Below are 12,906 nucleotides of genomic sequence, written 5' to 3'. Positions count from 1 at the left end.
ACATTGGACAGTGGATCTAACTCTGCACTCCAGCTTGCCGTTGTGCATTCATTATTGAGGAAGCTATGTAGATATAGTATTATACTGTACAAACACTGCAGAGAGGGAAAGAAAGTCTGGGCCTCCTCCTTCCTCAGAAAGAAGGGGTTAAAAGTCTGTTATCTAGATACCCCTCTGTGTTCAGGAGCACTCTGTGATGTGTCTTATTGCACATCCTCCCCCTCCTCCTGACAACAGCATCTGTTAGAAGACATGCTAATGTTTAAAGCTGTATTAATTAATCTGTGAACACTAGAGGGCAGAAAAACTGCAAAACAACAGATAAACACAGGCCTGCTAGTGCATTCTGACCTTTAAGGGTAACCGTAAGCACTAGATTGGTCACCAAGTTAACCCAAGGTTATTGATTTGTTACGTGAGTTGATGTATTCATAGTAAAACCAACATTTCAGATTTTCTAAACTAAGAGATTTGGGTGTTGTTCTTGCCTTCCTGTGGTGATTATGCAAAATATGGTGTGCAGGACAAAACAAAGTGTGAAGCATAGTGATTAAAACAAGCTGCTTGAAAAAGTCTCCAAGAATAAAAGTTTGTAGAAAGATGTTTATTTGTTCTGTGAAACAATTTTACAGATTCTTACCAGGGTTATGAGTGACTCTTGTCACGGTCATCTGATTCAAAGTTGGGGTAAATATAAACTACATTAGAAACTCCTAGGATTTGAATTTCAGCTAGAGATGAGCTCATTAATAGGAGTCTTATAGTATATGCATACAGTATATGACTGATCTATGCCATACTCCATGAAATACCAATTATTAGCTCAATTATATTCTACCATAGAATTACAAAGATTTTTTTCTTTCTTTTCTACTGTCCATATTTTTCTTCAAATACTTGAATTCGTGTAATATCCATTGTCTTTCCCTGTGATAATTCATCTCTTCGATGGATGGAGATGGATCCTTGGACACGCAACGACCGTGAATGTGGCAGTTAGCTACGGCACAGAGTGGAATGATTCCATTCTCACCACCCACTGGAAAGCAATCTAGGCCCATAATGGGAAAGTCAAATAGCAAATCCGTGGATATAAGCATGTCTCAAGAAGTCACGAATCAGCACCAGACTCAGTTAAGCAGTGAGATAGTTTAGCTGGAGGTCACAGGGACTACACTAAAGGGGGTCAGCCTCCTGCTCGCATCTCAGCACATGCTGTTACTGTAGCAGTGGTGCTAGTAATACAATGTGGAGGGAGGAGTCGAAGAAGAAAAATAAATATATATATATATATATATATATATTGTAAGACTTGATACAAGACACACAAAGAGGAATTGTGTTATTAAAGTCTACATTTGTGCTGTGCAGATGGAAGTTGGCGGGGGGGGGGGGGGGGGGGGGGGTTGCCTTTGGGCAACAAAATGGTCACCTGCACCTTTGATTGAATAGGGAGTGTGTCATAAACCATACACCACACCCACCACCAGTGAAGCCCCCCCCATCTTTGGAAGTCATTAGTTCGACAGGCAGGCGGCATTATGCTGATGATGGTGAAACGATAATTAGAGCTGGAGATAGATTTAGTCAGTATAAGTGTAATTAATTTTCAAGTGTGAGGTTTATTAGTACAGAGGCAATCAAGCTCTTAATGAGGGCCTGATAGAACTTCTTAAACACTGCAACCAGTCAAATGAATTGCTCTAATAGCTTCTGCCATGGGACTTTATTTATTGCACTTATGCATTAGTTTGTATATTTAGCACTTTTTTTCTCTAAAACACCAGAGTTAGAATTTACATAGATAGATTGTGTGTCTTTGGATTCATAAACCACAGTGAGGCAAGCTCGTGCACATACGTTATGCACACAGTGATATTAAATATGCATCCCCTATATGTGCTGTATGTGGCTAGAAATAGATTACTCAGCCCTTTAAGGCTCATCTTTCAAATTGTATCAATTAATTAAATTGAGAAAAACTAAGTAATTTCGGAATAAGCTCAATTAAGGCTGCCCTCCTTTTGCTTTAATCCTCCTCGCTTTAAGCACTGACTAACTACTACACTAACTGCACACTCACTCTTTTGTGTTTTGTAGAGAACATTTCTCTGCCAGCTCTCCTCTACCACCTGCCCGTCCTCTTTTGCGTGTTTGTCTCAGACATGTTGATGTCTTGTACATTCACAGAATTTCACTGCTGGCCTGCTTCCAGCATCAGGCAGCAAAACAGTTGAACATACATATACGCTTGCCCTTAGTGAAATGTCACCTTGTAGATGATGCAGTGGTGCTGAAGGTGATCATTAACAGCATGCATAATCTAACCAAATTTAATCTACATCAGACTGGTGGTGGACCAATTATGAGCTGTCAAATTTTGACCTTAGATTAAAATATTATTCCCCATTAGACCAAATGTGACCTTAAATTATGGGCACTGGGCTTTGAGTTCTGTTTTCCTCCCACTTTTTGAAATTCTCCTCATCCACAGCTGAGTGACCTCAGGCGTGGCAAAAAGTATATGCCTTCTGCAAGTAGCAAAAATAGTATAATGGCCTGTATGCTTATACCTTATGGATTTGGCCACAGCAGTATTTATAACTGGAATATTTTGGGGCAAAATCAGTTTGCTTCAGTGGAATACTAAGTGACTGTGGCACCTTCGGTTCCTACAGGGTGCTTAATTTGGGGAGGAGGTGGGTGTGAGTGGCTGACTGTGATTATGATTGTTCCCTTCTTTAAGTAGTATTAATCCCCTATACCTAAGGGCAAGATGGCGGCGCACAGTGTTGCAGCGGCTTGGTGCTCCTCCAGTCAGTGCTTTTTCGTGTTTTTGTTTATGTTTGTAATATTTTTGTCCATTACACCTAGCTATGCAAGAAACATCTACTGCCATCCCTTAATCTCGTTGTACGATGTTGCAATGACAATAAAGTTTATCTTTATCTTATCTTTATCTTTATCTAACTAGATGTTGATTATAACGTATATTAAGTTCTGAAAATCTTTTTTGGAATATGGTCATCATGTGTCATCTACATTTTCTTTGCCATAATTTCTACCTTTGAGAGTTTGTTGGACATAGATGGACTAGACACACTTACTATAGGTTATAAATAACATGCAATTCAAATTTAATTAATTTAAAATACGTTGTTTTTGTATGCTTGTTTGTTTTTGCTGTACTGCTTTTGCTAGTTTTGTACTCAAAGTCATTTTAAAAAGTGGTAATTCTACTTGCACTAGAGTATTTCTGCACTCGTGCCACTTCTACATGTTGGGATTTTATCACATTTCTTCCTGTATGACACAACAGCATCTTGGGTAGAACTAACATTCACTCAGTGTGTGACATACTCATTGTGGCAACTTTATTAGATATTGTTTACATACACAATCTAATGTAATCCAGTACAACAACTCTGCCATGAATTCTACTTTTACAAAGTCATTTGTCCTTTCTTAGTTTATGTTAATACTGTCAGAAAGGTGCTAATTCTACTATATGTTTATTACAGAGGTCATATTGAGTGATGAGTCATAATATTAAGTTAGATCATTATATTCAGGAAATTCAGTAAATCTAATGTTTTATGACAAAAGGCCAGCATGTATATCCCCACACTGGGTAGACAGACGGCAACACTATCATTATTCTGGAGTAATTTCTATTTCTTTTCTTTCTTTCCTTTTTTTCTATAAGTCTGATTTTGTGTCCTGGTGTAAAATGTCATACTTCCCTCACCAGTTAGCTGTTAACGTTATCCCTCTCTGCTCTGATGAAAGTGCTGACCCATACAACAAATATTACAGCTTACAGTCCTAAGATGTGGAATAGGTGATGTTAGTAATAAAGCTGCAGAGAAAGTGCCTCTTCAGATGCACAATATTGCCGTTTCAGCTCTTGTCATAATATTTTGTCAGGGTGCTCTGTGGCACTCCACATCCTGAGCGCAGACACACACATAAACACACACAAACATAAAAAACTATTTATGAACCCATGTGAATGACAAAAAGTGTCAAGTGTTTCCTCACAGATCTGTTAACGGTGCTTTTAAAAATAGTCAGGGGAACCACTTTGCACCTTGTAATGCCTTCACTTCACAACTTTTTGTGCTGCTGCTGCTGCTGCTATAATATTTAGGACACTGAGTTAATAAATTTCTCTTTTTAGCTTTCTGTGAGGAGGGATGTCGGAGTGGAGGGACCTGTGTATCTCCCAACACGTGTGTCTGTCCTTCAGGATTCACAGGACGTCGCTGTGAGACAGGTAAGAGAGACTTGAAAGCCCCACTTGACCTCTCGCCTGTCCATTTGTTCAGTGCTCCCTCCTAATTGAAGCACAGCTGGAGCGAGTCTCAGAAATGACATCAGATGGTCATGGTCATTAGGTCAGTCTGAGAGCACAACAGTTACCTTTTGTTTCTCACCTTTTCTCCCTCTCTCTCTCACTTTTTCTCTCTGTCTCTCTCTCTCACCCACATACACTTACATTTTCACACTCTTTCTCTAAAGCCCTGTGTTTAAATTGGACACTGCAGAGATTGAGGATCCCAGGAAAGCCATAGCAAAGGACAGCTAATTCTTCTTTATCCTCATCCTCCCCTTTCCTTTTCTTCTTCTCATTTCCTTGTTTGTTATCCTCCTCATTCTTTTCTTTCTTCTTTTCTTCTCCTATTGCTCCATTCTTTCTTCTATTCCCCCCTCTATGCTTCCTTTCCCCTCCTCTTCCACTTTCCTTTCATATCTTCCTCTGAACGTCATACCTTTTTCTATACTATTGTCTCTTCTACTACCTTCTCTCTTTCTTCTCCTGTTTTCTCCTCCTATTGTACTGTTCGTCTTCTTCTCCCTCTTCCTTTCATTATTATCATTTTCTCTCTTTATCTCCCTCCACATTTTCCTCTCATCCCTGTTCTCATCTGTCTCTGCTCAATCATCATCTCTCTTCCTCCCTTCTTCCCCTCCCCTGTTATTAAACCTTCTGTCTCTGCAGACTCATTTTATAAAAGTGATCAACCAGCTCCCACATACCACATTCACTAGCTATCCACAGCATGTTGCCATGGTTTCCCATTCGATAGCCACAATACGAGTGACAGAAATTATTGTACATATAAGCACATTACACACACAGACACACACACACACATAAATATAAATACTGTATATATATACTCTATTTTAACTAATACTATTAATAATATACTATATATAATGATTACCGCAAACATTTGTGGCGTCACTTCGATAAGCTTCTGCAATGTCACAGCATTTATTCCCGTCCAGAGCTGCATTAATTTTTGGCCTGATGTATTGCTGATGGTAGAGTTGGACCGCTGCACAAAGTCTTCTACAGCACATCCCAAAGATTCTCAATGGGGTTAAGGTCTGGACTATCCATGTGTGAAAATGATGTGTCATGCTCCCTGAACCACTCTTTCACAATTTGAGCCCGATGAATCCTGACATTGTCATTTTGGAATATGCCCGTGCCAACAGGGAAGAAAAAATCCATTGATGGAATAACCTGGTCATTGAGTATATCCAGGTAGTCAGCTGACCTCATTCTTCGAACACATAACGTTGTTGAACCTAGACCTGACCAACTGCAGCAACCCCAGATCATAGCACTGCTCCCACAGACTTGTACAGTAGACACTAGGCATCACTTCACCCTCCTCTCTTCTTACCCTGATGCTCCTATCACTCTGGAACAGGGTAAATCTGGACTCATCAGACCACATAACCTTCTTCCATTGGACAGTCTTAGTCATTCTAACAATCTTACATGTTTTCTTTGCTTGATACATGTTATTAATTTGGCCCTTCTGAAACAGATTAACATCTTTGTCATGACCACAGGATGTGTCTCCTGATGCGGTCGTTTAAGGAATGAGAAGCTACTCACTGCATCAGTTAGGGTTTAAATAACTCGTTGCCAGCTGAAAAATAGTCATCCATGCAGTAATGACCTATTACCTATATCCAGGTGGTGACTTTTTCCTTGGACGGGCATTATATATATATATATAGTATATAAAAATTTATTTGGGATGCAGTGTCATTGCTTGTAGCATCTCATAGATACAGTGCCTATACACTGATTTCACCTATTTTTATTTGATTGACATTACTTACTCACCATGATTGATTTATAATGTCAACAAAAGGATAAAACATCCAAAGGGGGTGAATACTTTGTACAGGCACTGTATGTACAAGGTACCCTTTTTAGTTGGTTTGAATTCTGAGTGAAGCTTTTAGAACATTTAGAAGAAAATAGCCTCCATATTAACATAAGCTTTGAAGCATATCTCTACTAAAAATAAATGTATAGTTGCATGTGGTAGTTTTCATTTACGTTACTCATCTGAGGATAACCTGTGTTCTCTGTGCATGTGAAAACATTTCTTTTGCTTTTTTATTACCTTTGTTCAATTCTATGAAAGACAAAAATTGTAATACACTTCTTGATTTCTATCATAACATTTTTAACTTTGTTGTGAAAAAAACCACCTAATTCTGATATACTCTCAGGTCTGAACATTTGAACTGTGGAGAGGTAATCAGTGGCAATCAGCATGCAACACATTTTATGAAAGCTGGCAATCAACCAAGGACTAATTAACCTCCGAACAGCATAAAAAATCTATCAATTAAGAATCGTGGCAAGCTAAGCCCTCAGTGCTGTTCTCTGAAAATGAAATATTATATCCAAACACAATGCTTTGCTGTTGCAATTTGGCACCGACTTTTCATTTGGGCCTGTAAATTGAATTTTGATGACAAACGAAATGCATATTGGTTTGAAAAATGATTGCACTGCGTCTGCAAAGGGATTTTGTGGCTTGTGTTTTAACCACCTTCAAGAGGATTACAGAAAAAAATATATCTTAATAGTTTAAATTATGAGCAGACAAGATGTAAAAAGCCAAACCAATCTCCTAAAACTATTTGTTTTGGGGGGAATACAGGCCTAGTTGTAACCTATTTTGACCAAATACACATAACAATTAAATGTTCACAGGCAATTATTTTTTATGGTTGCTTTCAAAAAACAAATGTGTTCAGAGTAAAAAAAAATGAATAAAGCTTTTTAAGTTCAGACAATATCACTTGAAATTAAGTTGAACCAACAAGCTACTTTTTTTTAATGAATTACATTTTTATTTACCACTTTCCTAATAATAATGGCAGAAGAGTTATGCCATCAAAATGATGATTGTGACGTGTTTAGAACTACATGACCAAATGTATTAAATACATCAGACTATTCAAAGCTTCATTTTAGTATCAATTTGTAATAAAAACATTTGTAAACATTTTGTAAAACTACTGTGATAAACTATGAAGTATACAATCCTTTAAGTATTAAAACAACAAGGCCCATTCATTCACGTTTCATGTACAATAAAAACTATTTTTTTATTTACAGTTTTCTTCTGATAAGACTAAACCATGATACTGCTGATGAACTTCTGTGGTTTCAATCATGGGCACATTCTTTATCTTCCACACTTTGGCCTTTCTCTCACATTGGTGGAGGTTAAACTTGGTTAGTAATCTCTGTTTGAAATTTTGTGGCTCACATCTGTACTTCTTTGCCAATTCCAACCTGGTATATTAAAAAAAAAAAAAAAAAAAAAGTATGCATATTTGTGTACTGAAAATTTCCTTCTGGCTTCGGAAATATATTTTTCGTATTTTAAATTGAAGCTATGTGTGAACATGCTGAAAAGAAGAAAGGGTTAAAGAACTGAAAGAAGTGTTGGCAAAAACGTTGAGCTTTTAAAGAAACTGAAGCTAAATGAAATAGTAAATTCTAAGTAGAGCCAGCAAAAGGCATAAATCCTATTGTTCAGGTGTTTACAGTATATTTACCAATCAACAACATTAGCTTATTGTCACTAGTATTCTGAGAACCTTTATTCTCCTTTATTCTATTTTTTTTATTCTAAACATACAACATTAATACCTGTTCTAGATTTTCATGTTGTCTATTTTGTAAGTAATAATAGTTTTATAGAAGGAAATTATGTCCACAAAGTTTCCCTTGACGACTTGCTGTAGATGCCTTTCACAACCTGCAAAGAAGGTTCTTGTTTAAACTCTGGGCATAACATGTTCTCCGTGTCTGTCTTTGTGTTTCACTTTCAAGCTGTTTCTATGTCCCTGTCTCTCTCTTTCCGTGTGTCTGTATGTCTCGCATGTACACCTGTCTGTGTCTTCTGTCTACCATTACATCTCCCTCTCTGCCGTCCTTCCCCCGTGTGCAATAAAATACATCACTCATCCACTCGCTGACTCTCCTCTGTGCTGAGTAGTGTAGCTCAACAGGAGGTTAAGAGCATCTAAATATAAAGCTGATGGGAGTAGAGATGATCTTGTCACTGATCTTTTCATCTTCTCCCATGTTAATCTGCTCCTCGGAGTTGCCTGGCTTTCTTCACTGGGTTCATATAGCCACCACAGATCCAGTGTTGGATCCTTGTGATTTATTTTCTAAAGGACTTCACTCCAGAAGATCAAAAACTCAACGGTTTGCTTAATGATGAACTTCCAGTTCACACGTTGTTATTATAAACTACTATTACTCACTGACTTTTAGATTATGTGATGGGGTCAGCGCTGACCCATTTGACAGACAACATGCTTTAAGTTGACCTCAATATGCAATAGTCATATATGTATGTTGAAATGTGGCTGGCTGCTGTAACCATTCTGTTTTTTTAGCACATTTCCTACCAGAGCAAAATCTGCATTCATTGTTCTGTAAGTGTGTGAGGGTAATGTGAGGCTTCAGAAGATGTAGACAAGTGGGTAATTACCAAATCCATAGTATTTTAAGTTTGACAATTCCTGCTTTCTATTCTCATATACTTCTCATTTTACATCTCAAATTACATCATACTGAATAAAAGTGGATAAATTGAGAATTAGGCCAGTTTTCTTTTTACAAAGCTCTGCAGAGCCATTTATCTTAAAACAGCTGTTTATTTAGTTGCTGCATAGGAGCATCATTTTGGACAGGAATCACTTATTTGCAGGGAAAATGTGTAGGTGTCTAACTAAAAACGTGGTTGTTTTTAGACATTTAATATTTCATCAATGATATTCGAAGGTTTTGCTTTACATTGAAGTTCTATCTACATACAACATAAACATGTCTTGCTCTGAAACATTGATATACAACAATAAAAGCTTAATTTCGCAGGCACAGGCATTTTGTCACATGCAGGTATGAGGAGGTTGATGTAAGTTCTAGTGTTGTATTCCTTAATTGTACAATTGTGTTGTACAGTAAATGCGCCAAGTGACATTTTGTATTATGTTTTTCAGTAGGTTAGTGGGACTGAGATGAGTGTAATATTGTAGAGTTCAGTATCCCGGGTTTTTCTCAGGAGATGTTATGGACTAATATAACTATGTATGGATTAATTTCGGTTTCCTTGCTGAGCTAAACCTCACAGCTTTCCACAGTTTGCGTTGTTATAAAGTCTTCATGGGTGCCCTTTGGGAAAACCCACAGACAGGGGAAAAGTGAAGCCCTGGAGAAAGAACTAAGTGCTCTTGTTTACATTGTGAAAGGAAACAGAGGGAAATGTGAAATGGTGTCTGGCTGCTTTCCTTCCTGTGGTTGTAACAATTGATGGAGCGTGTGTGTGTGTGTGTGTGTGTGTGTGTGTGTGTGTGTGTGTGTGTGTGTGTGTGTGCGCACAGAATATTGTACCTCATACCACAGGAAGGTCACCTGTCCACTTCACTGCCACAAACAAAGAGAAGGGATTGCTGCTTACACACAAACACACACTTGACATACACACACGTGCGAGTCATCAAATAATTTTACTTTTACTTTTAAGATTATTCAGCAACGTAAATGAAATGATTTAAAAGTAAAAAGTCGAGTGATGAATGGGGTTTTATAAACCATGTGCTCATAAAAAGCAATGCAGGTGTTTCCGAATCAAAATCCGAACGATTCCTATAACTTTAGACTTGTTTTTAAAGTGGGGTAGTTTTTTATTTGGTACCCAAGCAATTGTTTAAACTGTTTAAACTGTTTTGTGTGATAAAATAGCTTCTAGCTTTTTATAATCATATTAATAACACAGTTGGTATATTAAATTAATATTAGATTTAAGGATGGTACTAATAGAAACTACACAAATTACAGTAGCTATCAAACCAAAACAATGAGCTTTCTGCAGTGCTGAAGGGTTGTGGGGTTTTGTAGCACATATTTTAGTCACTGCATTCATTTACGCTGTCCACACTCATTTTCCTCCTGGCTGTGCCGCAGCTGCACAAGTGAAAACAACACGCAGTGAAAATAATATTAATTCTACCTAATCAGTCACCGCTCATTATTTGCACAGTGTTATGAGCTGTGTACTTGACACCAGGCTAGTAGACCGAGCATCCAATTGCAGGACATGCAGGAAGGCAGGAGGGTAGAACAGTCCAAAAACAATTTGTTAAGAGCAATGAAACAAAAACAGGTGTACAATACTGTTAGTTCAGGCAATGACAACAAGCAGCATGGGATCCTGGAGCAAAAGACAGAACAGACAACAGGCAGCCAGTCCAAACATCCTGAAAAGTTAAGAGTCTCAAGAGTTGAAAACCAAGAAAACAGTCCAAACAGATTCAGAATGTCAATAGACAACAGATCAACATACAGCTTAATGAGAAAGGCTTGATAATAGACCCTGCAGTTACAAGGAAAAATACAGACCAGCTATGTAGGTAGGTAGGTGGGGCATAGTCAGGTGGTGTAACTGCAGGGAAAACTCAAAGGTGAAAGGTGAAAGGTGAAGAATGTGTCAGGAAGGAGAGCAACCTGGTGTCATGACTGAGAAACTGGCAGAATGAGAAACATAATAAACCAAGTCACAGAGTGAACTCCTGCAGGTCACAGTATCTGACGGGTCACAGAAAACAGTACCACCGGCTGTAGGATGTGTGATTTAGAAAAGGAACTGACCTCCTCCCTTTGTTGTTAGCACCTCAACCTGCAGGGGATTCACTGACATCAGGACATCCAGTCAGTCCACTGCTGTTGTCTAGATGTGATAACTAAGACATTTGTTTATGTCATACGTTGTTTTGGTTTGTTAGGGACTATTTTACCTAAGTTTTCCTATTTCCTGGAACATTATATACTCACTTATTTAAAACATGTAAATCAAAAGTGGAGTTTTTCCACTAAACAAGACGCCACCTCAATCTTTCAAATGAAGCCTGAGGAGATGATGTCTGGAAACAACATCACAACAGTAAAAGTGTGTAATTACAGGTGCTTTGTCAGTGTTGTCCTCATTTCTGCATATTGATTTAGAGAGAGAGGCTCTGTTCAACATTGAGTTGCTAAATATAGAAGTTAGTGAGAAACAAAAGTGTGTGTGGTCTAATTTTAAACTACAGCAGAATGTGTTTATTTCTAATGTGCATATATCTCAGGGGTCACAGAGGTGATGCAATGCAGTGGGAAATTAGAGATATTTGTTGTGTGCTGTATTGCAGCATAATTCAGTTTCAGTTTTATCTACTTAGCTTATGCAGAGTATGGGAAACAGAAATATTCTTTTCATGTCTTTTTTTAGCTATGAACAGATCAGTGGCCAGTATTAGTATTAGTGCACCGCTCAAGAATAATCACAGTATGATTTGCTAATCGTTTCTACATCACCACATTACCAGTACAATCTACAGTTGTGAAGGATGTACAAACAAATGATACACATCATCAGGTGAATGATTCTAAAGAAACCTCTTGTTGGCCTTGATTGTATGTTCGGACTACTGTCCTGCTGAGCCATCCTAAAAAAACACACTTCTGACAATGTTATAGACTTAAATTCCCTCAGCTTTAAAGCTGAAAATTGGTTTAATTCCATAATCACTTCCTAATTTCGTGATGTAATGTCACCGTCCTAAATTTAAATACCGAAGTATGAGACAGACAGAGGCAGAGAGATAAGATAAATCTTTTATTTATAGAGACAAGAAAATTTGCATTTCTGTTGAAAGATGAAATATACGTCCCTGTTAGTGGTGGCATTTTGTAGTAGAAGTGAAAAAACATTGTGGAATGACTCACTTTTCATAAATTACGCACCGATATGCTAGAGAGCAGAGCAGGATTATTGTTATTAGGAAGGCAGGCGGCACTGTCGCCTGTTGTTTGTGTACTGCAGATGTTCAGACTGGGCATTATTGCTTCTTCTTCTTCTTCCAGATCTAAGTCTTTCCCCACAAGAAGCATAAACATGTTTATTTTTTTATTCAAAATAGGGAAGCGTTGTGCACAAGACATACTGATGATGCAGAATGTAGTGCCAAATGAGGCTGTCCTCCTGTCTAATACAAAGCTGTAGGTTGCTAATAACAGCAGAAAAAAACAATCAACATGTATGTTTTGCCATCAGTATTACACAGCCACCAAATATTAATACCCTTAAAGTTTGCCAGAGGGAGGTTGGAGTCTATGGGTGGCACAACAAAGCACAGGACCTTCACACAGAAGACCAGAGTTTGAGTATGAGACAAAATCCTATTGAAATGTCTTTCTGATTATATCATAGTGCAGTAGTCATTAGTTCATTAGTCAGAGTTATGCTATAAACAGTCCAGACAGTCATTTAAATAGTTTTGTTCTTAGCTTCAGTGTATTTAACTTAAATAAATAAAATAATGAATACTTCATTAAAGTACCATATCTTTAATTTGAGTTGGATTAAACCAACATAAAAAAGAACAGTGTGTTTAATACATAGTGCTTGTTGTGGTATCTCTGCCTTTAGTGTGCTTTTCAACAAGCTCAGTCACTTAACTCTACGATCATTGTCCTGCTAAATAACGAAAATAAGAACTGCTGCAGCCTTCTCTCTCTGT

The 12,906-nt window shown here is 37.8% G+C and overlaps 1 protein-coding gene across 1 annotated transcript in view; it reads left to right on the top strand.

The window, feature by feature from the left end:
- LOC113174490 (protein kinase C-binding protein NELL1) overlaps window positions 1–12,906 on the top strand; it is a 185,261-nt gene that overhangs the window by 155,576 nt on the left and 16,779 nt on the right. Inside the window, exon 15 of the mRNA XM_026378542.1 lies at window positions 4,181–4,276. Coding sequence (XP_026234327.1) covers window positions 4,181–4,276 — 96 coding nt within the window. The remainder of the gene's footprint in view (window positions 1–4,180; window positions 4,277–12,906) is intronic.

Source organism: Anabas testudineus, chromosome 3 (genome assembly GCF_900324465.2).
Source record: "Anabas testudineus chromosome 3, fAnaTes1.2, whole genome shotgun sequence".
NCBI lineage: Eukaryota > Metazoa > Chordata > Actinopteri > Anabantiformes > Anabantidae > Anabas > Anabas testudineus.
This window is presented reverse-complemented; position numbering and strand designations above follow the sequence as displayed.